Below are 25,293 nucleotides of genomic sequence, written 5' to 3'. Positions count from 1 at the left end.
CTCAGCCTTTGTCTGCAGTAAGCATTGCACGTCTGCTTCTGGTTACTCTAAAGAGAGAGCTTATTGGAAAACCAGGTCACTTTTTCAACTGACGCTACACCAAAAATCAAAGAACCAAAAAGCAGCACAATGATGCAACAATGAATTCTGTGAATTATTCTGATGAAAATCATGTATTAGTAGAAGGGGGTTCCCCCCCCCCACAGAAGCATCTCTGTGTTTCTAGAGTGTCCTTTTCAAACTAATCATCCAGTGGATTGAACCTTTCAGTTGCAGTCTTTTACTGAGCCTGTTTGGCAACATACAGATAATTACTAATAAATTTCCTGTGCGCACACACAGCACCAAAGAGTACCCCGTTGTGCCTCGCAGCACGGTGAGACAGAGGGTCGGCTCCAGCCACAGTCCGTTCAGCGGGGATGTCCAGGGCATGGCCACACCCAGCAACCTGAGCTCCCAGTACTCCCAGTGTGAAAACGGGGTCACAAGCACCTCCCAGGACTTGCTGCCTCAGTCTGGCTCCTACCCACTTCCACATGAGCACGGACAAGATTACTGCATCAAGAGAAAAGGTACGAGACTGTGAGGTGATATGAGCCATGCAGGGATTACATTAAAAGATTCAGTGGTTTTATCTATTGTGCTACACCATGATACATGAAGGATATATTTAATTGTGACAGTTCCAGGTATCTTTAAAAGCCCTGACAATTAAACAGCCTATGTTACGTCAATTCAAAAGTATTCAAAGCCTCCTAAAAGCCTGCGTACTCCATGAACATTTTGCATATTGTCACAAACTTCAAGGTGTCATTTCTAACATTTGATTTTCTAAAAAAAAAGTGCTCTGTCTGAAAACCAAACCACAAAGTAATCATTCTCCCACTATACTAAGGACATATAAGAAATACACTGACATCCATCAAAGTGCAAAGGGTTAAAAAAAAAACAAACATTTGTAATGGCTGAGTATGCCACAGTGAGAGCCATAATCCGTAAATGGAGAAGACATGGAACAGTGGTGAGCCTTCCCAGTAGTGATCAGCCTACCTTACTCAAAGATCATGCATAGGACTCATCCAGGAGTTCACAGAAAGAAAGAAAAAAAAACCCATTAAAATCCTTAAGTGTCTTGCTTAAGCCTCAGTTAAGGTCAGTGTTTATTATTCAACATTAAGGAAGATATTTTGTTTCTGTGGAAGGCCCTTCTTGAATAACAAAGTTGTTTGCTTCTTTAATTTTACCAACAGCGGATGATGACTGTCATTCAGGCGAACACGGCTATAAGAAGCCATACCTGGAAAGTTCTTCCAGCGAGGAGGACCACTACTATCGTCCCGTTGGCTACCACCAGAGCCTCACCCTCGCCAGCGGGGCCTACCGCAGCGAGTCCAGCCAGCGGCAGGCCTGTATGTATGCCAGCTCCACACAAGGTGCAGAACCTGTTCCCAGTTTGGAGGACATCAGCTGCAACACTTGGGCCAGCGTCTCTCCTTACGGCAGTTGTTCTGTCACCACCATGCAGCCAATGGAGAGGCTCCCCTATCAGCATTTTTCCGCTCACTTCACCTCAGGGTCTCTGGTGTCCAGACTGGGAGGGGTGGGTGGACACTCCTCTCCACAGCTGGGTGAGGGCCACCATGCAGCGATGTACCAGAGCTCCATGGCTCACCAGACTCTGGGCCGCCAGTGCAGTCCTGGAGCTGGGATCCAGTCACCGACAGCTGGGTTACAGGGAAACGAGTACCTCTATGCACACGGCATACCACGCACTCTATCGCCACACCAGTATCACTCTGTACATAGTGTAAGTATCATGCCAGAGTGGAGTGAGAACAGCTAAGAATCGAACAATTGCATACATTAAAGAGAAAACGAAAGAAAATGGACCAAATAAAGCAACATTGGGTCAGTTATATTTATATTTCCAAGGACTTGTTGCAGTTAATCTTAAAAGGAACAATATTTCTTCATTGAGGAAAGTTGATATTCGTTGGGTGATTTACCAGGAGATAAGTGGGTATCTTATCAAGTAGGACGTTTTAGCAGAATCTGCACTTATAAAGAAGCAACACGAACACAAACAAACATTGGGCTGGACCAGAACACTCGTGAAGCCTGCTCAAGTGCAGAGAAAGCTGACACTGAACAGCGCAGAAATGCTTCAGATGTTTGGCCAGGAGGCTCCAGGTTAAAGGTGTTTTTCTGCAGCATTTTGTTTTGAATGATAGCAGAAAGCTGTTGTATGTCCTGAATGTTTGTCCTTTTCACATTTTCCCGACCAGACAGTTTCTATGACATTTTTGTAGCAAATTTACGTTGTAAAAAAAGAAAAACTAAAGACGGGGCTTAATGTCAGTTTCGTTGTGGCTCTTTGGTCAATGTGTTTTTTCTTTAAATCAGAAAGTTGATTTTATTTGCTTATAGGTAGATTCATTTATTTACATTCAAGTCAAATACCTCATATCAATTTTATTAGGTTTATGAGACAATACCTTGTAAACATATACATACCTCTTAAATATTTTCACAATTCACTTCAGTGTATTTATTGGGATTTTATGAAATAGCCCAACAAAAAGTAGTGCATAATTGTGAAAGTCTCATAAAAATGATGCATGATTTTCAAAATGCTTTACATATATAAATCTGACACGTGTGGAGTATGTAATCACTAGGAGCAATTTTTTTGCACACTCAGACTGAATCTGATTGAGTAAATAGCTTAATCACAATTAAACTAGATTTTCAAGGAGAAGGGATCACTTTTTTTTATTAAAAAAGAAAAGCCAAATGTAGTGTCATTATTTGATTTTACATGTTTTGAAAAAAACATGGAATACTTAAAGTGTTCAGATTTCCGTAGAAGTGTGATCTTTAATTTCAGGATCAACAATGGGATGCGTTGTTGGATTTTTGTTGGTTAACGATGTCCAGGCTAACAGTTCCCCCCCATGAGATGATGTTCTGGGTGATCAGTTTTCCACCTCATCTAAAGTTTTCTCGTAAGACATGCAGATATCCCCTATATGTCTTGTGTGAACAGGAACATGCCAAAAGGACTTCTTGTGGGGTTTTTTTTTCACCAATGACTTTCTTGCAACTCTTCCATAAGGGCCATATTTGAATCCACGTGTCAGATTCTCAAAGCTAAACTGTGGGCCTCTTTAGCTATCCTTGAGTTAGTTAAAGGGATAGTCAACTCCCTTTAGCTATCCTGTATCCCTTGATTAATTCTCTCCCTGTCCAGCCTGTTGATTTAGTTGGTCAGACATGCCTTTGTGAGTTTGCAGTTGTGCCATAGTCTTGATGATGAATTGAACAACGTTCCAGAAGTTTTTTAAATCTTGGGACATTGTTTATCACAACCCTGCTTGAAACCTGACAGGCATGTTAAGGGTTTTCTTCCATTTGTCCATGTAATTTATACAAGTTGAATTTTTTAAATGATGCCATGTATCTTTTCCTGTTCACTCCACAATTATGCACAACTTCATTTTTATTCAAATCCAGAAAATCCCAATGAAATATCCAGTAGCTGTTTCTGCAATGAAGAAAAGTTTACCACACCTATTGCTGCTGAGTGCATTCAAGATTTGATAGGCATTTAAATATCATGCTGACTCTCTCCCAAACATATTCTAGGAAAAGCTATATTGTGGCACCTATGTTTTGTGCATGAAATTAGATTAAATTAGGATTTCTTTTTAGTTTATTTTTTGCTCCAGTAATTATCCCAATATTCAGACATCTTCTATTTCTAGGGTTCATTCATTCAATCTTAGGACTGCCATTGCAGCGTAGTGGAGTATGATTTTTATATGATTGTGTCAAACTGTCCTTTGCAGTAAATATGTAAAAGATATGCATTCTATGCATACTATACCAGCCTTTCACCAGAACCCCACAATATAACTTTTGAACTAGCCCTTTAAAAACTTTTAAATAGAACATTTTTATTAAATAAATTAAGGGTTTAGACTTATCACATTTTGAAACACGCAGATTTGTTTCTGAATGATGGTTTGTATGACAACAAATTGCCGCTAATAATAAATATCTATGAGTCAGGTTGATAAGATGGTCCTCATGTTGAGATATAATGATGCACACAATGAAGCTGTCACTGTACGAAGAAGGCATAAACTTGATACGCAACATTTTGCATCTGTGAGGAGTTTAAAGATTAAATCAGAAAAAGCAAAAAGATCTAAGAAAATATTTGAAAGTACCCTTCTACAATAATACATTTTTTCAGGACGGAAAAGAACAAGACTTTCACTAGATAACAGGAAAGCTGAATGGATTAAAACAAATGGGATCATTTGGGGTTTAAATTTTCTTAGGAGTATGCAAGGAAACTGCTGTCTTTGTAATGCTAATTGTGCTAAACACCTTGATTCCTGGCATAAGAAGCAAAACATTAATTCCATCATTTTCATTGACAGCGACTGCTCACTTGCAAATGTAGCATGAAGTCAGTTTTGCCCATAAAGAAAAGAATAGTAGCCCCTAAAGATGCTAGCTTTGGAAAATCCAGGAATCGCACACTGACTCCATGATAACACCTACAAAGATAATTTAAATATTGCGCATCTTAAAGAAATACAACTCTTCGTAACCTGCTCCCATTGCATTCATATTGCAAAAGGATGACTGGAAAACACTATAAAAATACCACTTTAGTTGACTGGGTGTTTAGTTAACTAATTTTATGAAGAATAAAAAAAACGTTTTTAGAATCCCATTTGGATTCAAATTAAATTTTATGAGGATAAATCCTATCGAATTTAAAAAATAACCTTAATATTATAAGTTCTTCTTCAAAGACAGTTTAGTTCCTTAGAGCTTTCCATCAGAAATTTGCTTTGACTTCAGGACATAATACTGTTGAAATATTTTAAATCAAATGCCAGTAGCTGCACATGCATTTAGATTAGCATTTATTTTCTTTTTTGTATGTGATGGCCAACAACAACATAGTGTGGATAACATTAAGATTTCTGATTCTCTGACTGGACATTGTATGTTTATACAAACCCATGTTGTACCAGATAATTGTGTTTTCCGAAATATTTCACATCCAACATCAGGAAATTCCCTTCAGACAGTTAAAGATGAAAAATAGAAGTTGAACCTGAACTTGACATGGGGCAAAAATCTGTTTCATATTTGTAATGAGTAAGTTCGAGGTTGTTTTTTTTTTGTTTGTTTTTATAACATTTGGGGGAAGGCTAAATCTCAAGTGCTTGTAGTTAATAGCATTTTTTGTCAATAGTATTTATTTTTGTAACTCTGCAAATCTGCCTTCTTTGCCAGGTTTAAAGATGGTTGGCCCAGTTTATTTTTTTATAGTCCACTTTTTATGATTGTACAGGATTTTCTAATCATACTTATATAGAACATAGGACATTACTATACAGCTGTCAAGAAGTACCCAAGACTGAACAAATGAGGATATACCTAACTTTGTAAATAAGCATGTAAATAGCAAAATACCTGCATTAAATGTAAAAATTTAAAGCATTTCGGAGGAGTTTTTTTTTTAGTTTTACTCTATTGCTTTCTGTAGTTGTTTTATTGAAAGGGGAAACCTATTGAGTGATACACAGCATTTTATTAAAGAATTAAGAAATTGTTTACTTGTTTTATACTACAAATTAAATATTTCCAACAAATTTGGATAATAAGCTAGATATGTTTAGCCTGTTGAATATGTAATATGTAAATTTGAGGTCAGCAGCTATACACAGGCATTAAGTCACCTGGTATATTTTATACTGAGTATTTGTTTGGGGATGTCCATTGAGTTATTTTCCAGAATCTATCTTTATATTACTGTAAGGAAATGTGGTTATGGTGGTCCCATAAACGATAAGAACAAGAGGTAACACAGAATTAGCCTGATTTGATCAGCTGTGATAGTAGTTATTATAAATCAATTGCCACAAAATCAATCAGAACAACAGATGAGAGTCAATGGGGGAAAAAAGTTAAAAAAAAAAAATCTAGCCATATGAGCCCAAAATGTAACTTTTTGGCTTATATTCAAAATGCTATGTGAACACCACGCTCCAGCCCAAACACATCACCCCAACTATGAAACATGGTGCTGGCTGTTTGGGGATGCTTGCCTTCAGTATTGACAGGAAAGCTGGCTAGAGTTGATGGAAGGATGGACAGAGCTAAATGGAGGGCAATCATGTAAGATGACCTTTTAGGGCCTAACAAAAGAGCTGTAACTGAATATTTAATGTGTGACAAGCATGCACGTACTTTAAGAATTGTAAGTATGCATGGAAACCAGACAGTATCTGTCATGATGCAAGGGTCACTGGAGTCAAACAGTGTCTCCAGATCACAACCCTTAACCAGCTCAAATGCTGCAGAAATCTATCCTCAACACCAGCTGATCATTAAAATTCTCAAACCTCTTGTGATGTCATTGTCCCAAACAAAGCAAAATTAACTCTTTTTCTCCTCCCTTAACATGCTTTTAAAAAAAAATAAACATTTGTTATTTTGCCAGATTCTGTAGAGGAAATCCATTCTTCATAATCTTACTGTGTGAAACTTGTTAATGGAAAAAACAAATACATCATGATATTGTGTATTTATATGGAGGACCAAAACTCCATATAAATTGGTCCTCCATATATTTAAACATCTCACTGGAATAGTACAGACATGTTATGAATACAGAAGGCTTTAGGCATGAAGAATTGAACAAAAGGTCACACATGAAGTTAAAATGTTTACATGAACCTTGAAAATAGCTCAATTTTGTGCCATCCCTCCATGTTATCCTCCCCATTCCTTTGTTTTTGCACTTCTATTTCTCTGTCTCTGCCTCTTCATCTCTGATCCTCCCTGTGATCCTGCCCCCAATCCCTCTGTGCGCCCCTCCGCTCTCTCCATCGCCCCTTGGCCAAACACGATGACCCAGACTCCCTGCCTGCTTTGATGTGAGTGATGTGACCCCTGCTCTGCAGATGCCCCCACACCGCCAGCCTTATCCTCTCTTTGAGAGCCAGTACAGCCCACAGAGAGGACCAGTCATTAACCCTGTATAACCATCCACTGCTTAAACACATGATGCATCGCAACCCGCCCCCCTAGGTTCCCCTAAGATTCACCCAAACATGCATGTGTGGGCGAGAACCGATGATGCAACAGGCTCTTTAAACATTTTAAGAACGGGTCAGCCTTTCAAAGGGAGGAGCTGGAACCTTTGGCCACTGCTTCAGTTATCATGGTCAGCGGTGGACCGTCTGCTGATATGTCAGAAAGAAAATAAATGAACACTTAATGACCAAAAAAGCCTGGATAATGAATGAAACATTCCATTTATTTGGATTATGAGTGTATATATTTTGCCATTCCAGAACTGATAGAACATTAAAAAATAAAATTATGTCTTTTATCCACAAATGCAGAAATAAACCAGTGTTTGCAAATAAATCAGTGTTTAACTCATATCTGGTGACTCAACCTTTTTTTTTTTTACTTTCATTGAAAGCAAATTGAAAACAAGCCATCTCAGAGTAATGATGAGTCATGGCCTCAGCCAACCTTAAAGCTTAAACCTAAACAAATCACAGTCTGGCTGCCCCATATGACAAAGGAGAAAAGAGCAAGAACAAGAGCATTCCTCTGGGTAGAAAAACGAGGGAGGACGGTATCTTTATTAAGATGTACTGAAACACAGATCACCACAGATGGATGAGCGCCTTGCACAAAGAGGGTTTTCAGAGAACCAAATCCATCTTGTGCAGAAGTCGCAAACATCTGCTTGAAAAGTCAAACTTTTGCATCTTTTGTCTTTCATTAGTGACCTGAACCCCCCTTTTGAAACTCCTCGAACAGCCTGCTAAGATATTATGTCTAAAAAAATCAGTATATGCTACAAAAAAGATATGAGAATGTGGGCTTCTATCAACAGTTCATCTGGGAAATCGACTTAAGACGCCAAATGCTAATATTGTTTTAGCCGGAAGACTAAAATAAAGTATAACACACTTTTACCGGCACATTCCCAGGGGTGATGTTTATACCTGGCCTGAGGCTTCTTGCGCTTGTGCTGGTCAGTATGGAGCTAGCAGAGTCTTTCATCAGATAACACATTTTCTGGTTCATGTAAAGATGTCCACCATATCAACAAAGACATGAGTCACAGTGATGTGAAATATGTATCTGCGCACGGCAGCCGCTTTCACCTCCAGCCATGACAACAACAAAAAGAGAAGAAAAAAAAAAGCCTGACATGGGAGAGCAGACCATTCAGTCTTTCAGCACCATTTCTGGCCAGAATCCTGAGGGAAGAGTGGGAGGAGAACGGGAGGCCACTGAGCGTCCTCCGGGGGAGGCAGACAGGGATGGGGCAGTGATGAAAGGGTGAGAACCGGCATGTCTCAAAGAGCGGAGCAGAACCCAGTGAGCTGTATTCATGTTAGCGTATGAAGTAAAAATGCTCTCTGTGCAGTTTTGGACATCAGGAAGGAACCACCAGGGTGTACTGCAAAAGTATTTCTGAGTTGGCTGAGATCTTTTGTAATAATTTAAAAAACATAACACACATCAGTCAACATGAGCATTTATTCCCATGTGCCTAATTTAACCGTAGCTTAACTTCCGTCTGCAGTCTCTGGGAAGTAATGGTATGAAAACAAGACAAAGCTTTATATTGTGTAATTTGTTAAATTACAAAATAATGAACAAAAATGTGATGAGTAAAATATGCAGCAATCACTAAACTACATGTGATGACAGATTTGTTTGGTTAACAACCAATGTTTTATGAATTTAGAGAACTGCCTCCAAGATGTAGTTTTTTCTTAATGCTGTGGGCAAAGCACTTAAAGTACGAGCTTCCCTGCAAAGAAAGCTTAATAAAAAAGATCGCACAGACTAATAGAATATATTATTCCTTATACAAGTTTTCTGAAGCTACATGTTAAATGAAAGCTGTCCAGTGGCTGTATAAGTCTGACTCAAAGTCTATAAATGTTGTTTTTATATTGTGTCTATTGTTTGTAATCTTTCCTGTTTGAGTCCAACTTATAAGATAATGCGAGAGAATCATCCATATGTGTGAAGCCTCAGTATTTACGTAAATAATTGCTGTGTTTAAAAAGTATCATCCAACAGTTCTTTTCCAAATGTCCTGTACCTCTTTCCATTTTGCCTAAATAACCCAGTCGTTTTTCTCTAATAATATTTTGTTCTCCAGAAGATTTTTAGCATTTTCCTATTGGCTAGTGCACATTTCAGTCCAGCTGGGTGGGGTCAATTCTGGAGCAAACATTTCTTTCTTCTTCACTATTTCTCTGTCCTCGGAAAAAAAAAACATTTCCGTTCAAGCAGTTTCCATATTATACATAAACAACTATGAATGTTTGTTTTCTTCCTCAAATACACCTCATACAGTTTTCACAGCAGTGCAAATATCATTATCAAGTTTTTCTTCAAACATCCCACAATTTCCTCCTAAGAAAAATAGATGGGTCATTTGGTGCTATTACACAAAGAACTACATAAAATTTTGTACTAAAAGTTGACATAAACAGTAACTTCTGAGCTTCATTTTGGCAATAAAATACCATTATTTTTAAACTTCACCTTATAAAAGTGTTGGGAAGATGTTTATAGCTATGGCTATGTTTTTAACAATGTGCCATTCGTGGATGAAAATTAAAAATCGAAAGTAAACTGACTCTATAGCTTAGACCATAGCATGAGAAAGAGAAGGCAAGAATCCTAATGAACCACAAAGTTACAGAACATGTAGATAAATAGTTGTGTTTAGAAACCCAACATGAATCTGTACCAGATTATGTTACTGTAAGTTGTGGGGATTTTTTTGTGACATGTAAATTTATGACTTCCAGCGATTTTTATCCCAAAGGCCAGGACACTTGAGAGAAATACTTATCCAAAGCAATCATTCCTCTTGGTTTATTGAAAACACAGTTTCGCAAAGATACAATGACATCTTGGTTGAAGTTCTTTAATCACAACCCACACTAATCAGAATTTAACTTTAACAATGTATTCACATCTGTGTCAAAGGATTCAATGTCATCTAAAAGTACAATGGTTTCAGCTTGAGTTCTGCACGAAAGACTAGGGGGAATTATAGTATTTCCACTATAAAGCAGTCCAATAGAGTTTACATGATGTGTCTAATAATGAAAACTTTTCAACCCTGCCATTGGGACACAAGGCAGAGTACATCATGGTCTGCCTTAGTATGACAGCTAGGTCTCTGAAAAATGACCTCCAGTTATCTCATCAGTGGACCTGATAAGACACCAGTCTCTTTTTTTTGTTCTTGCTCCTGTCTGTGGGAATTTCAGGTACAGTCTGCAGGAAGCCAGGAAGAAAAGTCTTATTAAAGTTCCTGCATGTGGAACAAATTTAGACAATCCCATTCTTCAAAATCTTGGTCATAACCTTCAAGCATTTGCATCAGCTTTGCCATGACAAGAATTTCAACTTCTCTGTCATGACTATAAATTATAATTCTCTTACCACTGCTAACCAGCTTATCAGCTCCCAGTTCTTTTCTCATCTTTTCTGACTAAAAGTAGAGCACTACTGTGCTTTGCAAAGGTATTCTTGACCTTTACATTTTACATTTTTATGTTACAACAATAACTTCAGTGCTGGGATTTTATGCAGACAAGCACAAAGTAGGAGATAATAAAGATGATTCATCTTTATTACCTGATATTAGGACATGGAAAAACCACAAGCATACCAAAGCTTGACTAACAGGAGGTCCATTGCAACTCTGCAGAAATACACTGCTCAGATGCAAAAATCTATTGACAGGATGACCATTAGCCATACACTTCACAAATACAGGCATTAAGAAAAAAAAGGGAGAATGCCATTGTTGAGAAGGCCACACAAAGCCCAGTTTCCAACTCAGCAGTAAATGTGTGAAGTGGTCAGATGAGACAAAAAACAAAGTTGAAATTTTTTAAATTGAGTGCAAAACATAATTTAAAGGCAGCAAACTAATGCTACAGACCTAAATTCAATTGAGAATTTATTCTAGCCATGAGCTAGTTTGCAAATAAAAATGGACAAAAATGTCCGTCTCTAAATGTGCAAAGCTGATAGATATAAGGACAAAATTTAGCTTTTCTTGCAGTTCCGGTTCTACATGGTAGGTATTCACGCATTGACTGAGGGAACCTGAATACTAACGGATCCCAAACATTAAAATTATAATTTGCATCATTTTTCTTCCATCTTTCATTGATGAAATATTTTGTGTTGCACCATCATATAAAATCCAAATTGAAAACACTGAAGCTTGTGGTTGTAATATGACAAAATGTGATGGAGTTCAAACAATATGAATACTTTTTGCGAGGCACTGTAGCAGTACTGAAGTGTATTAATGGAGGTTTGGTCAACTTTGAAGTTATCTAAGTAAAAATGTTCCAGAGAAAAGTGAGGACAAACTTATTGGAGGAGTTTAAAGGAGGAGTTTATTTCAAACATGTCCGGGGAGAATCATAGAAGATGGTATAATTTAAATGTCAATACAGGTTGTCTATTACAGCCTTCTAGATTGCATCTATACATTGTCATTTCAACACATGCCTCTAACTTTTGGCACACACTTTCCATAAAGATGTCCTTCAGCCGACTATCTTTAGTCATGTTTTTGATTATTTCAGAAAATGACTTTGGCATAGAAGTGTGCTCCTAGTCCAACCCAAGGCCACAAGATCTAATGTCTAATCTATGCTATCTTTAACTATCTTTAAGACAAACAAAGCATAGTTCAGAAGAGAATGTCACAGATTAAATATAAGGAAGACTTATGCAAAAAACTTAAGTTACTGGAAGGCCTTGCCGAAACAAAAATGTCTGATCACTGATCACACGTAATCTATTAACAGCTGGAAACAAATAATATGATCATATTAAAATGTCGACTGAGCATCACTGCGACCAGCGTGCAGGATACCCTGGTAGATAAACCTTACTGTACACTACATATGAGCTGTGGGAAGCCTGTGACTTTTGCTGCTCTTCTACAGTATAGGAATACTCAGCAGGGAGCTCTGTAACTGCTGGGAGATCAATAACCGAGTCCATCGGATAACTGAACCTCGGGGTAGTGAGGGAACAGCTCCTCCTGGCCCCTCTCTGCCTTCAGAGACAGTGTGCCATCACAGCAGGTCAATATGTCTAGAAGCAGCAGTATGGGGCCATCACATTTTGGGACAGCAAGCTGACTTGTCATGCGTGTAACGGCCTCAAAGAAAAAAAAATACAAGGCAATTGCCCTAATTACACGCAAGCATGTTCTCAAAGGTTTTAGGTTGCAATAGTTTATGCTTTGAATTTCCTAAGCATATTTTTTACCCATTTTAGCATTACTGAAAGAAGAAAACTGTGATACATCACCTTGTATATAGACTATAGTGCGACAGAAAAGGTTATGACCACTTATTGGATTGCTACAATTTGTCTTCGAAACACAAACAAGAGCCAACGTCAGTGAAAAATACCAGAAACAACTGCCTTTCTATTAACACCAACCATAAATCAATAAAGGCTATTCTCCGAAGGCTCTCTCTGCTGCTTGTGGCAAGGTATCGATCTCCCTAAATGCAGGTGTCTGCATGTTGTTTTTGGAAAAACACTGGCCTTTCTGTGAGCCGGTATACTCTCGCCTCCCCCTCATTCAACTTTTACTCCATTGGTTTCTGTGTCCAGGCACTGTGGTGAAGCAGCCAGCGTAGCACCTCCATAGAGGCCAACGTGTGACTTGATGCCATCAATAAAACCATCGTCTGAGATGGACCTCCGTCGCGTCCCGCACAGTTAGTACTGGCCCTGTGCGATGAATCACCTTGATCGAGGCATGCCCTCGAGGAGGAAAAACACTCAATATCTCACCAGTTGATTTTTTTTGGATCCATACTGGTTTATGTTTGTGGGTTGTTGTTTTTTTTTCTTTTTCAGCTTTTTACATCACATCTTCAGGGTTCTGGGTTAGTCAGTTGAAAGCCCAATGAATGGAAGGACATGAAAAAAGTTAAATGGATTAAAAACTTTAGATATTCAATGCAATACCAGGAGAGTATTTGCTATTTGTTTACAGCTTGGTACGGGTCAGTGAAAGTTACGTAGCAGTCATAGAGCTAAAGTGTTGAAAATGTAGGGGAAATCATGTTTCTCAAGATGAGAAACATCTTGAGTTCATTTCATTCTCACTGTTCTTGGCCTCATGAACATTGTGCAACAAAAGTACAACAGCAAGTGTCGGGAGCCGGCATGTTCAGTCATTTCATTTTGTGCCCACCCCACTAAAGTGTCACAGCAAAACTTGTAGTTGCACCTCGAGTCCCCACATAAATATTCTTCTTCTAATGTTTTATGACAGACCGACTGTAAGTTGCATTTATGCCACCTAAGAAAAAGCACTATACTATTTCTAATAGATTTATCCATCCACCCACGTTCTTCAAAAATGACATCTCTTAATTTAATTACATTGACTTAGAGAAGGTTTTTCATAGTTAGTACTTAAAAGTATTGTCAGAAATCTGAAGGAGTTGTTACATTTGTAAAAAAAAAAATAAAATAATTTTGTTCTGGGGCATTAGGTGATTCAGTTGTTTAGCACCTGAGGCTGTGGTCCACTATGTAGTTGTCCTGGGTTCGATCCCCAGTCTCTGGCAATTTGCTGTATATCTTCGCCTTCTTTCTCATCCCTATTTCCTGTCTTTATATTATGTTATAGGCCACTAAAGTCAAAAGAACCTTTTTGTTCCACGTTTGTACAAATTGTGAATAAATACCTTAAAACGAGCAAACATATACAATAAAAATATTATTTTTGAAAAATGAGAGGAGCAGAACATGGAAGGCTACTTAGCACAGAGAACAGTAAGAAAAAAAGTCCTGAGAAACCAGAATAGAGGTGTATTGCTGTACTTGAGTTGAGGATATTTTGGTACGCATTTAATGCTCTATTTTGTGTTTAATATTAAATCTTGAAGATGCCAAGTAAGCCCCAGTGATAAGTCAAATAAAGATGAAATTTTAAAAATTCCGTCCATAAATGAAAAGAATCAGTTTCCAGCTGGATTGAATAGAAACGGACTTGATTGTGAAATAATTCTGGAGTATGTGAACTTAAACTGCCCCTTTGTATTTAAATGCAAATTGAATGATGTTGATAAAACGGCACAAACTTATTGAAGACAAGATGCCAAGTCTTACCTGTAAGTATTATGTTGGATTATAATACTAATCCAATCAGAGCTGGTTGATTTAGCTACAATCCCAACACTCATGTAACAAAATACTGGTTGAGCATGCCCTTAACAATTTACCAAATATTCTAATAATTGTTTAACAATTTCTTATGGGCCAGTAACAACAGAAAAACACCGATAGACTTAAACATTACACTTAGCCCAACTTCTTCTGTGTGTGAGGCATGTGAACACAATGGCATGGTTAGCTTACCTGGACCTCCTTTGACTCGGCCCTCTGGAAAGCAGCTTCACATCTGATTGCCCGCAGCTCAGCCCAGTCCAAGGTTTCCCTCAGGGTAAAACCTTTGGTTCTGCATCAAATTGTGTTTTCTGCACGGTTCTTCTTCTTGATTATTTTATCGGCAGTTGGCAAGAAATGTATAGTATGTATTACCCCCACCTACTGGTGTGATTGTCTATTAAATAAAATGTCTTATTTTTTAGATGTATTATTGGTAATTATATTTTGTAAATCAATTTTGTTTTCCTTAAAAAACCTAATTAAAATTTTTATATTTTTAGTTTCTTGAATCTTCCTGTAGTTTATCTATTAAATTAAAGTTTTCTTTATTTTTCTCTAATTGGTTTCCTCAATTCTCTGTCATTGTTTTGCAGGAGGGCTGCACAGTGGCGCAGTTGGTAGCACTGTTGCCTTGTATCAAGAAGGTCGTGGGTTTGATTCCAGGCCTGGGGTCTTTCTGCATGGAGTTTGCATGTTCTCCCTCTGCATGCTTGGGTTCTCTCCGGGTACTCCGGCTTCCTCCCACAGTCCAAAAACATGACTGTTAAGTTAATTGGTCTCTCTAAATTCTCCTTAGGTGTGAGGGGGTGTGCATGGTTGTGTGTCCTGTCTGTTTCTGTGTTGCCCTGCGACAGACAGGCGACTCGTCTGGAACGTTAGCTGGAGATAGGCACCAGCAGACCTCCCGACCCCACTATTCACAAGGGTGTTAGAAGATGGATGGAATGGATGTTTTGCAGGACACGCCCACAGGTGAAGCTCATCAGCCTACTCAAGGCGGTGTGCATTTGCTTCTGCAGGATATTTAAGCATCAGACAAATCACAAATTGTTTATAAGCCAAAACCAGTACATGATGTATGGGGAATAACCCTTAATGACTTAAGCATTCAACTTGTGTACTGCTTAAAACAAATCTGTATTTGTTTTAATGTACCATTATGACCCTGTTTTTAGTGAAGACCACTGCTATCAAACTAAGAGTAAAGGTAAAATGCAGGGAAAAGATTACAACTCATAATTAGCTAAGTTGTTTTTTGTCTGAGAATTAGCTGCTGTGTTTTTATCTTATCACTGACAGGTTGCTTGGCTTTTGTTACAACTTTGTATCTTTGTATGTGTGTGTGCATGTGTGTGTGTGTGTGTGTGTGTGTGTGTGTGTGTGTGTGTGTGTGTGTGTGTGTGTGTGTGTGTGTGTGAAAAGAGTTCCAGATTTGTAAATGTATCTGTGAGAACAAATGCATGTTGGTGGTCTTTTTTCTGTCTCATACTTGAATAACAAACTGGCTCATCAGCGAGATAAATATTTTATCTGTGAGATAATATCTTAAGGTAAAAAGTGTCAAGATGACTTAACAGTTTTATAATCATCAGTCTTTTTAGGATGTGGTATTATTTTTATCCCTGCAGAATCCCATGTTTTATACAGAATACTGTTGGCACATCCTTACTCGGGAGGAGGTATTGATGCAAAGGCAATTGCTCAATGCAGTCAACTAATTTTTATTTGATTAACTGAATTTGACTGTGCTGTGTTAAATCTGAACCTAAAGCAAGGCAAGCTAAAAAAAAATGCAGCTTTTGGCAAAAGGCACCTCAAATTTCATCATGAAGATGAAACACATCAAAACAGATTTAGATTTAAACATTAAATAAAAATCTAAGTTAATTGGGCTATGCGTATCTGGATCTAAATCTGGGAATATGTCTGGCTTTTACTGAAATGAACTGTATTGAACAGAAGCAACTTGGATGCCATTAAACTGGATATGAATTTGGCCTTACTTGAGATTACATTTGTTGTGAATTGGTGCTATTTGAACAAGGCACATTACTGTTTGAAACACCTCCCACTGTGTCGATATCATGTGCATGTTGGGAGCACTGGTGAAGAGTTGGCTCTCTCACTCTAGCACTTGACAGCAAACAGGAACAGCATGGAAGACACCCTGTGGATCCATATCTTACCAGAATGTCCTATCAAGATGGATGTGTCTGGGAGACAATAAATAGCTACCCTCACTGATGGGACAACAGACAGACATCTGCTGGGGTAAAGAGTTTTAAAACCATTTTCACATGTTTTTCATTGTAAAGAGTGAAATAAAAACAACTCACTTAAGGTATTTTTTGTAAAATGAATCAGTGATGTCTGCTTACTTGACAGATAGGAATAATGCTCAGCCATTTCTCTCACATAGAAATCAATAGATTGGAAGACTATACATGACACATAAGTTAATAAATAAATGAAATTCAAAATCATACCTTCTATTTGTAGTATTTGCTTCTTCTTCGTTCACACATGACTGATGCAGCTATAAAAGTCCCACCTGTTTACCAGTGTTGTTTAGTCAACCTAAAAAAGTCAATGAAAACCATCTTCCATGTAGAGGCAATTTCTAAACATTGTTGTTTGCACAGGGCATCATCTGATTTAGTACAACATGAGCATTTCAGAACTGTTCCTTTAACTTTATTTTTTCTAATGACTCCTCTATTTATTTGCATGTCCATTGTAAGGAGAGTGGGCAACCCCGGTGGTAGCAGGCGCCTCTGCCTGCCACTGAGATTAATAGGGCATTTTTTTCAATTGCCCTACAAATGGAGATGATGTCCAGGATTGATTGGTTTCCAGAGAAATTGCATGACAGACACTCACAAGCACTTATGTGTTGTTGTTTTTTTCACAAGAAATCACCTATGTGACCCCTATGAAGTAGAGTGCACATTATATATATGTATATGTATAGATTCTCTCCCAAAAGGTTACATCATTGACACTATCCTGAACTGGCCTATATACAACAGTAAAACTGTTGTAATTAAGCTCCCTATACCAATTATGCTGTGCATGTGCGCAAAAAATATTCCGACCAAGATAAATAATCCAAGTAAATTTTATCACATCTAAAATATCAATAATTTTCATTTATGACATACTTAAATCTTTTATTTCATTTTATTTCATTCCTATTCAGATAGGAGCTGCTTCTATAGTGTTTGGAGCAACAAACCCACATTGTAGCTTTGATGGGTGAGTATATGACAGCACTCAGCCCTAACTCAGTGTATGGGACTTTTGCTCTGAGTCATGTCGTGTGAGGGGGTGCATGTGTGTGTGTGTGTCCTAACTGTGTAAACTCACACAAAGGGATCCTAGGCCTGAGGGGAGATAAAGACTTCTCCTGAAATGTAAACATTCTCTGAAGTGGCGAGCAGAGCAGCTGTAGCTGGACACACAAACATTTAGAGAAATGCAGTCCCAAGGTCAAGGTTAAGCGGTACGGTCCTTCAAGGCCCACTTTCCCTCATGACCCTTCATCTTGCTGTTAAATCTGCTGTTGAGTTGAGGTGCTGAAACATGGGCCACTCCGACAAAGGAAAAAAAGCTGTGAGAATGTGCAGAGTAGGAGAGTGGAGTGGAGAGTTCAAGATCTGCCACAATTAAAGGGCTAAGAAAGCTCAATTTTTATTTCCTATTCACAGTTTGTTTGTTTTTTTTTAAATCAAATGACATCATCTCAGTGCAAAGTCTGTTAAACTAAAATAATGTTTGACTTTCATAAGCTTTTATTCCTAATAAATCATCCAACTCTTGTCATGTCAAAGTATTTGTGTTTAGGGAACCTGTTCCTGCTGCAATGGCATAGGAAGAAGGTGCATTTTATGTCTGATAAACCATTTCTGTATTCATCTGGCCATACATTTTGGAACACTATCATGCTGTAAAACCCACAAAATAACAGATATATCTCCTCCATAGTTTTACACAATGATACAGTTGGGTTTTTAACTGAGCACACCACAAGCCACACAGAAGATCAAAATATATAAACCCCTAGAAATTAAAGAGAGAGTCCTTTCTTTTGACCATGATTGTGCTTAATCATACCATGCAAATTGATGTATATGTAATATAATCATCATCCTGTCATTCAAGGGTCGCTGTGATATTTACGCTATTGTTTTGTACTCATGCTTGATGCAACTGATAGCCCTTATAAAAGGACAAATGTGAAAGATGAAATCAGTGCGCTTTCACTTACTCTTGTATTGAGTGTAGAGAAGCAGAACACAGAAATCTCTTTTCATACAATTCTCAACCTTTCTAACTGCAAGTCATTTATACTATATTTTTTTAGACAAAATCAAGTATTTCACATTACAGTTATTTAACAATATTTAAACATTTCACTCTGAATTATTTAAGTAATGTCTTTATGGTACAAAGAAATATTTCCAACCAAAATGATGAAAAACAGTACATTGCTTGTACTACTTCACAAAAAATCACAAGTTATTATTCCAATTTAAACAAATCAAATCATGAAGTCTACTGCCGTTAGCAACAGAGCTAAGTTAGTTAGCCAAACACTCTTGCACATCACATTAAAGCAATATAAACTAAATACATACAAATTCGCACATACATCCACATGTCATTCTCCTGACAGTTAAATCCCATTTCTTTCTTACACACCCCAAACCAAACTAAATTAATGCAGATAACCAAAACAATTAGATCTAATATTAACAAGATAAAATGAGTATTATACCCTACAACACAACCACTTGGATAATATTTTTCAAAATAAACTACTTCCTGTACTTTTATTTTCAAGTTACCAATATACACACAAAGACTTATGAAAACCTCCCACATGCCACCATTTAATTCATAGTTGTTATGAGTTTTCTGTTTATGCAAACAGGCATTGATAGTTATAATTACACTTAGCAATAATATACATAATGCAAAGGCTTCTTGTTTTGTAATGAAGGTTTTTCTTCAAAATTCCCTAAACTAACATTTGCGACATAACCTCAATCTGACAATAGTCATGTAAAAGGATAAGTGCAAAAAGAAATGGTGCAAAGTGCTGTTTGTGCCTTAGCAGAGAGATCTGTGTACAAACCATAACACTTAGTGCTTACCAAAGTACCTTCTGTTCATTGAAGGCCATTAAAAATGTAGGGGACCTGCAGCTTTTTCTGGTAATCTTTGCTTGAGTCTATCTTTATTATCTTAGTCAATGGAGAGAAGTGGATCCTGAGGTAAAAATAACTAAGGCTGCTTCTCATCAGTGTGACACTTTTATCTGACATCTGAAATACACTCATACTGATGGCTGTATGTGTATGTAGCCACTTACATGTGATGCATCTTAGGAAACATAAGGGCAACAGCAGGATAAGTGTTTCTAACGTGAAAGTGATCATTGCTTTTGTCTCTTGATACGAGAAACATTTGGATAGATTTAGAATAAAATTTGAGGTTTGGATTAAGGTCTGATCATCATTGCCAGCAAAATTTCAATTCATATTTTATATTAATTGATATGCTAAAAAGAAGATATTTTTGGTGGCAGCAGAGGAAAATATTTGAAGACATCTACATTTTTATTTCTCCAAAAAATTTAGTTTTCTTCTGTTTTGTGCAGTGACAGTTTTGCATTTGCAGTAAATTTAAGTCTGAAACACTAGATAAGAATGGCTTTGATACACAACTAAAGTTTTATTGTTACAGCTGACTTTGTGAAAGGTCCAAAAGGTAACAACCATGACCAGATGCAAGGGACAGATCAGTCCAGGACAGACCAGAGGAAAGGGGGGCATTAGCTGGGTTTCAGAAAAACAAGGTGAGAAATTGCTGCTAACGTTTTACAATAGTTCCACTCTACTGAGCTATTGATTTTGCCCCTGGTTTATTCGTTGGCTTTGGTGGCACTCTTCCATTCTCCTTTGGGATTCAAAAAAAAAGAGTGCTTCAGTGCTGAACAAGCAATTCAAATGTGCAGTAAATCATTTGAAGATGCACCCCATGAGATGGCTTTCCTTGTTTTCTAAATTGAAACATACTTGGCTTTGCTCTTTGCTTCTGCATCCCTGAATTGCTTAAGAATGCAAACACTTGCGTAGAGTTTGTCGTGTACAAATAAAAGTAACAAAGCATGAAAGATAGCGTGACTTCAGGAAAAGTTTGTTGTATTTAAAACGAAGGTTTCAAAGTAGAAAACAACAGAAGTTTTCTTTTCCTGAACACATCACAAGATGCATGGATGGCATGCAACATTATACATTTACAATAGCACTAACAATTTGATTTGAAACTGTTTCCAAAGTTGCAGACATTTATTTAAAGAAAATTATATATAAATCAGTAGCAGATATTTGAAACTCCACTTTTAAATTGATGCTTTTTGGCGTAAAAGTTTTGTCTTCCTGGTTGTTTTCCTTTGCCTTAAAGAGTCCAACCTATTAACTTCATGGCCATGGAACCATGCTTTTCATGCTTTTCATGCTTTTCATACTTTTGGCAGTGTGGCCTGGTAAATGAAATCAACCTGTCAGGAGAAGGAAACTCTTAATGTGTGACTTCAGTCTCAACCTGAATGGATTTTGCTTGACAATCCTTTCACAAAGCTCCTGCTATTCCTGTGGCTGGTGCATCTTTCCTTCCACTTAACTTCCTATGAATATGCTTGGATACAGCACGCTGTATCAAACCAGCGTCTTTTGCAATTACATTTTGTGACTTACCCTCTTTACGGTGGGATCAATGGCTTTCTTCTGAACAGTCTTTGTTTTCCTTAGGATTGTGTAGCCAAGTCAACAAGACTGAGAGACCATTTATGGGCTTTGGAAACCTTTTGAGTTAATTAGCTGATTAGGTTTACACCATGAGTTTTTCATATTGAGCTTCTTTACAAAATAAAAATTTGCTGAGACACTTAGTTTGGGGTTTTTTGCAATTAGCAAAATGACAAAAAATAAATAAGGGCTTGGAATATATCACTATGTGTAATGAAATTCTATGATACATGTTTCATGTACTTTATTGGATGGGAGGTATTCTGCACTTGTAAGTTACACTTGTTAAAATTGCTTTGAACTTTAAATGGTAATGCTTTTAAGACAATTTAAAATGCATATTAGTGGGTTTTGTTGTTTGTTTTGTCTGGACTTACGATGAGTCCATATTTAGTAGACTTTTAATCTATTTGCCAACCTCAAAAACCAAACAGAAATTGGCAGATGAAACAAGAATCACCCTCTGCACTACAGAGCAGGTTTCTGACTTTTTGATTTTAAAAGATAATCTACTTTAAGGCCCTTGGATGGTGATTGTCCGAAAGGAAAACAAACCGAAAAACCTTTGAAGTGGACATGTGAGAAGCACAGGTTTTCTGAATTAGATTTCTGATAATAAATGTGAGCACTGGCTTATGTCTCTACCTCTAAATAAAAACTTATCCAACAGTAAACACTCCTTTCCGCATGGTTTGATCTGAGAAACAATTACTTCAACAAACATATGCCAATGTTTTCCAACAAAAATGTGTTTCTAATTGAAAACATTTCCATGGCAAAGTTTCCCTGCATCCAAGAATACAAATCAATATATCTCTAACACTTAAACAGCCTCAGATGTTGATTGAAAACTTAAAACTTTTTATTTTTTATGTTTTGCACACAAAGTGCATTTGATGCATTACATATCATCTGTTTTAATCCCTCAAGACTGCTGTTATGTTCAAGTTGCTTGATTGTGTTCATGCTTTAATGGTGGGTACTTTAAACCAGTTTCCAGGAACATATCCAACCAAGAGTTTTTCAGCGACTCAGAGATACGGACATCGGATTGGCAAAAGGAGCCTTGGCAGGCAGTATGGTAGCAGGCAGACGGGCAGGCGGCAGATAAAGAGGACTCTATTAGTCTCGGCTCATTGTACCACTCTGATTTCTTTCCACTTCCTAATTGGCTGGCTTCTGTAGGCTTGGCAGCCATATTTCAGCTTAAAGGGGAAGGCTCCGTGGGTCACGGGAATAAAGGGGCCCGTCTGACAGGTCAGCAGGCTGATGTCTACAGCATAGTCTCAGGTCAATGGTCAAACTAACATCAAGATAGGCTGAGGCAGTATGGGTCAGCTCCTTCACCAGAAAGCCCAGCATAAGTAAGCCGGCAGACATGCTGGAATGTTGTATTGCTGAGTTTTACAAGGAATATTCGTACAAAAAGAAACAACAAGAAAACATTTAAACTTGCCATCTATAAATGCTGAACGTTTTGCTTATCCTATTGACCCAAAACAAAGCCATTAAAACATTATTTCAAATAGAAACAATAACCTGAAATGTCATTAAAATGTAAGTTTAGAAAGATGTATAGTCTTTGCTTTTGCAAACCAAAGACTGTTAGTTGTTCGTTATGAATAGATTTTTATTGGTGAAAACTCCATGAACTGCAATAGTGAGTGTTAAAAAGTTGACAATAATCATCAGGTTTATTGCAATAGCTCACATTGTAATTGGTACCTTGTACTGTAAAGTTTATATCAAAAGGACAAGTAGTCCTAAGACATACATTTCCCTTATGTACATTTGTCCGATCTAAGCTGCCCAAACGTGCATATGAGCTCACACACACAGACTGAGATCAGTCTGCCAGGCACCAGACAGCAGAGCAGGGCCAAATGAGATGTGTGAGAGCCCCCTGCTGCCAAGAGGCAGACAGAGAAGCAACAAACCCGCTCTAATGGAGACATGACATGCTCGCTAGGGCGGAAACTCAAACAAACGATTAATGGGCCATGGAGCCTTTAGTACAGAATAAGAATATCCTCCTCTGCCCCCCGTCCCAACCCCTCTCTCTCTGTGATCCCCCTTGCTCCTGTCCTGTCCCATGTTGTCCAAGCGGATTTGACATTTGAAGACTCAGGCTTTTACTCAGAGGCGACACATTTCTGCCATCCCTCAATTCTACTATGCTCCCTATGAGATCTAAGTGGACAATGCACTCATACATACTTGAGACTTGTGCGGCAAAAGTACTTATGCTGCTCTAATTTTGCTCCATTTTGGCCCATTTCAATCATAAACCTCTATGTACTTTATTGTTGGTAAGTAATAGTGAAATGGAAGAAAATGATCAACTCTTTTCAAAAACATTTCAGAAAGTTCCAACCACTTCCCTTAAGAGGAAACCTACTTAGTAAATTGAGTCCTACAATGTGCGACTTCATTTCTATACAAACCAGTTCCCGAGAACCAGAACCAAACATGGAGAAGCAGCATTCATCTCCTATACAACACAAATCAGGAACAAACCTCCAGAAAACTGCAGAGCAGCTGAAACACCGAATTCCTTTACATCAACACTAAAAACTCACCTGTTCAGATGTGCTTTTGAACCATAACAAATGAAACATTGACCAACATATTTGATCTGCATGATTTTGGTAATGGCACTCATCAAAATGTAATGTTTGTTCAGTTGTTGACTGTAGTGTTTTCTTTATAACTTTGTAATCTTGAGCCGCCTTGATGCTGCAATATGCTATACAAATAAACTTGATTGATTGATTGATTGATTGATTGATTGATTGATTGATTGATTGATTGATTGATTGATTGATTGATTGATTGATTGATTGATTGATTGATTGATTGATTGATTGATTGATGTTCAGGGAGGGCCTCAGAGGTTTGTGAGACAGATAAAGGAACACCACATGAAAAAGTTAAATTAACATTTTGGCCTTCATGCAAAACAATGTGTGCATGGAGGAAATTTAACACATTAGAACATTTAATCACCATCACCACTTTGAAGCATGACTGTGGTACCAAAACGATGCATGTATTTTTTTTGTCAGCAGCGACAGGGAAGCCGGTCACATTTGAAGATGGATGGAACTAAAACAGTGGAGTCTTTGCAAGAAACCTGTTTTAGAACACAACTATTGACTAGGAGAGGTATTATATTTACATATTTTGTAAATGTTCATATGCAAGCATGTTTTAGAGCATACTGCGCTCACTTTCATTAATGCTAAATGTGAATTGGGAATGCAGTATTTATTTAAATAGTAAGCAGCTGAATTCAAAACAGAGAGTGATGAATGTATCGATGGTTATCTGTCTGTTTTCAACGAGTCAGGGTGGGCGCCCATCTAGACGAGCTACTAGTGCTGTCTCTTCCATCTATATAGCTCCTTAGCACTGAGATCAGAAGAAAAGAAAGAAAGTCCATACATTCATGTGTTTTGATTAGCAGGTAATGATCTTTGATCTAATGCGCTGACTGGGAAAGAGCGGCTCCCATTGAAATCCGGTGGATGCTTGGCCGACCTGGAGCCAGTGTCACTTCTCGTTAGGGCCTGCGGCTCCATGACCTCCCCGTTGCAAGTCCCTGCCCCCTCCTCGCAGCATGAGCACCCTGCGTAATGATATCAATAGCAGCAGGGGTGCAATGAATACAAATCCGCATGCAGAATGTTTGGACAAGAATTCGCTCGCAGGCCCTCCCTCTCTCCCTCCATTCCTCCCTCTTTCTTCTTCCAGTCGCCACCGTTCAATCTCTGTCCTCTACACAACGGACTGGGTCAGGATGTGGATGGTTGATTTCACTGAAATTGATTTGTCCTCAACTGCAATTAACAACAACTCTAAATATATTAGAGAGTAGCTAACTCTAAATATATTACAAAATATGCTGACATATTATGTCCATAGTAACGCATTGGACATGTGAGAAAATGTCTCCAACTGTAATTAATTGTCTGAATCAATTCACGCATGCAGCTAAAACTATTCATGCTGCACGTCATGTGATAATGAGTGCTACATGCATAATTAAAAGAGCACACAACTTGGTTGTTCATTTACATAAAATGGGATAGTTTGATTAAAGTATAGTTTATATTGCACTGCCCTAAATAGGTGCGTTTCTACAAAATATTGTTTATGGAGCACAAGA

General features: G+C 37.9%; 1 protein-coding gene across 3 annotated transcripts in view; it reads left to right on the top strand.

Annotated features, from left to right (window-relative positions):
* The window catches only part of LOC102231173 (T-box transcription factor TBX5-A), a 30,277-nt gene extending 17,449 nt beyond the window's left edge, over positions 1-12,828 (top strand). For 2 of the 3 annotated variants that reach the window (XM_005803740.2, XM_023337932.1), the window contains exons 8-9: positions 343-572; positions 1,251-2,412. In XM_005803740.2, coding sequence (XP_005803797.1) covers positions 343-572; positions 1,251-1,843 — 823 coding nt within the window. In that variant the 3' untranslated portion in view covers positions 1,844-2,412. Of the gene's footprint in view, positions 1-342; positions 573-1,250; positions 2,413-12,741 lie in introns of those variants that run through there. The other variant, XM_023337933.1, reaches the window with a different exon arrangement.
* The last annotated feature ends 12,465 nt before the right edge of the window (positions 12,829-25,293 follow it).

This window comes from Xiphophorus maculatus, chromosome 8 (genome assembly GCF_002775205.1).
Source record: "Xiphophorus maculatus strain JP 163 A chromosome 8, X_maculatus-5.0-male, whole genome shotgun sequence".
Lineage (NCBI taxonomy): Eukaryota > Metazoa > Chordata > Actinopteri > Cyprinodontiformes > Poeciliidae > Xiphophorus > Xiphophorus maculatus.
Note: the sequence above shows the minus strand (reverse complement) of the source record. Positions and strands in the feature narration are given on the sequence as shown.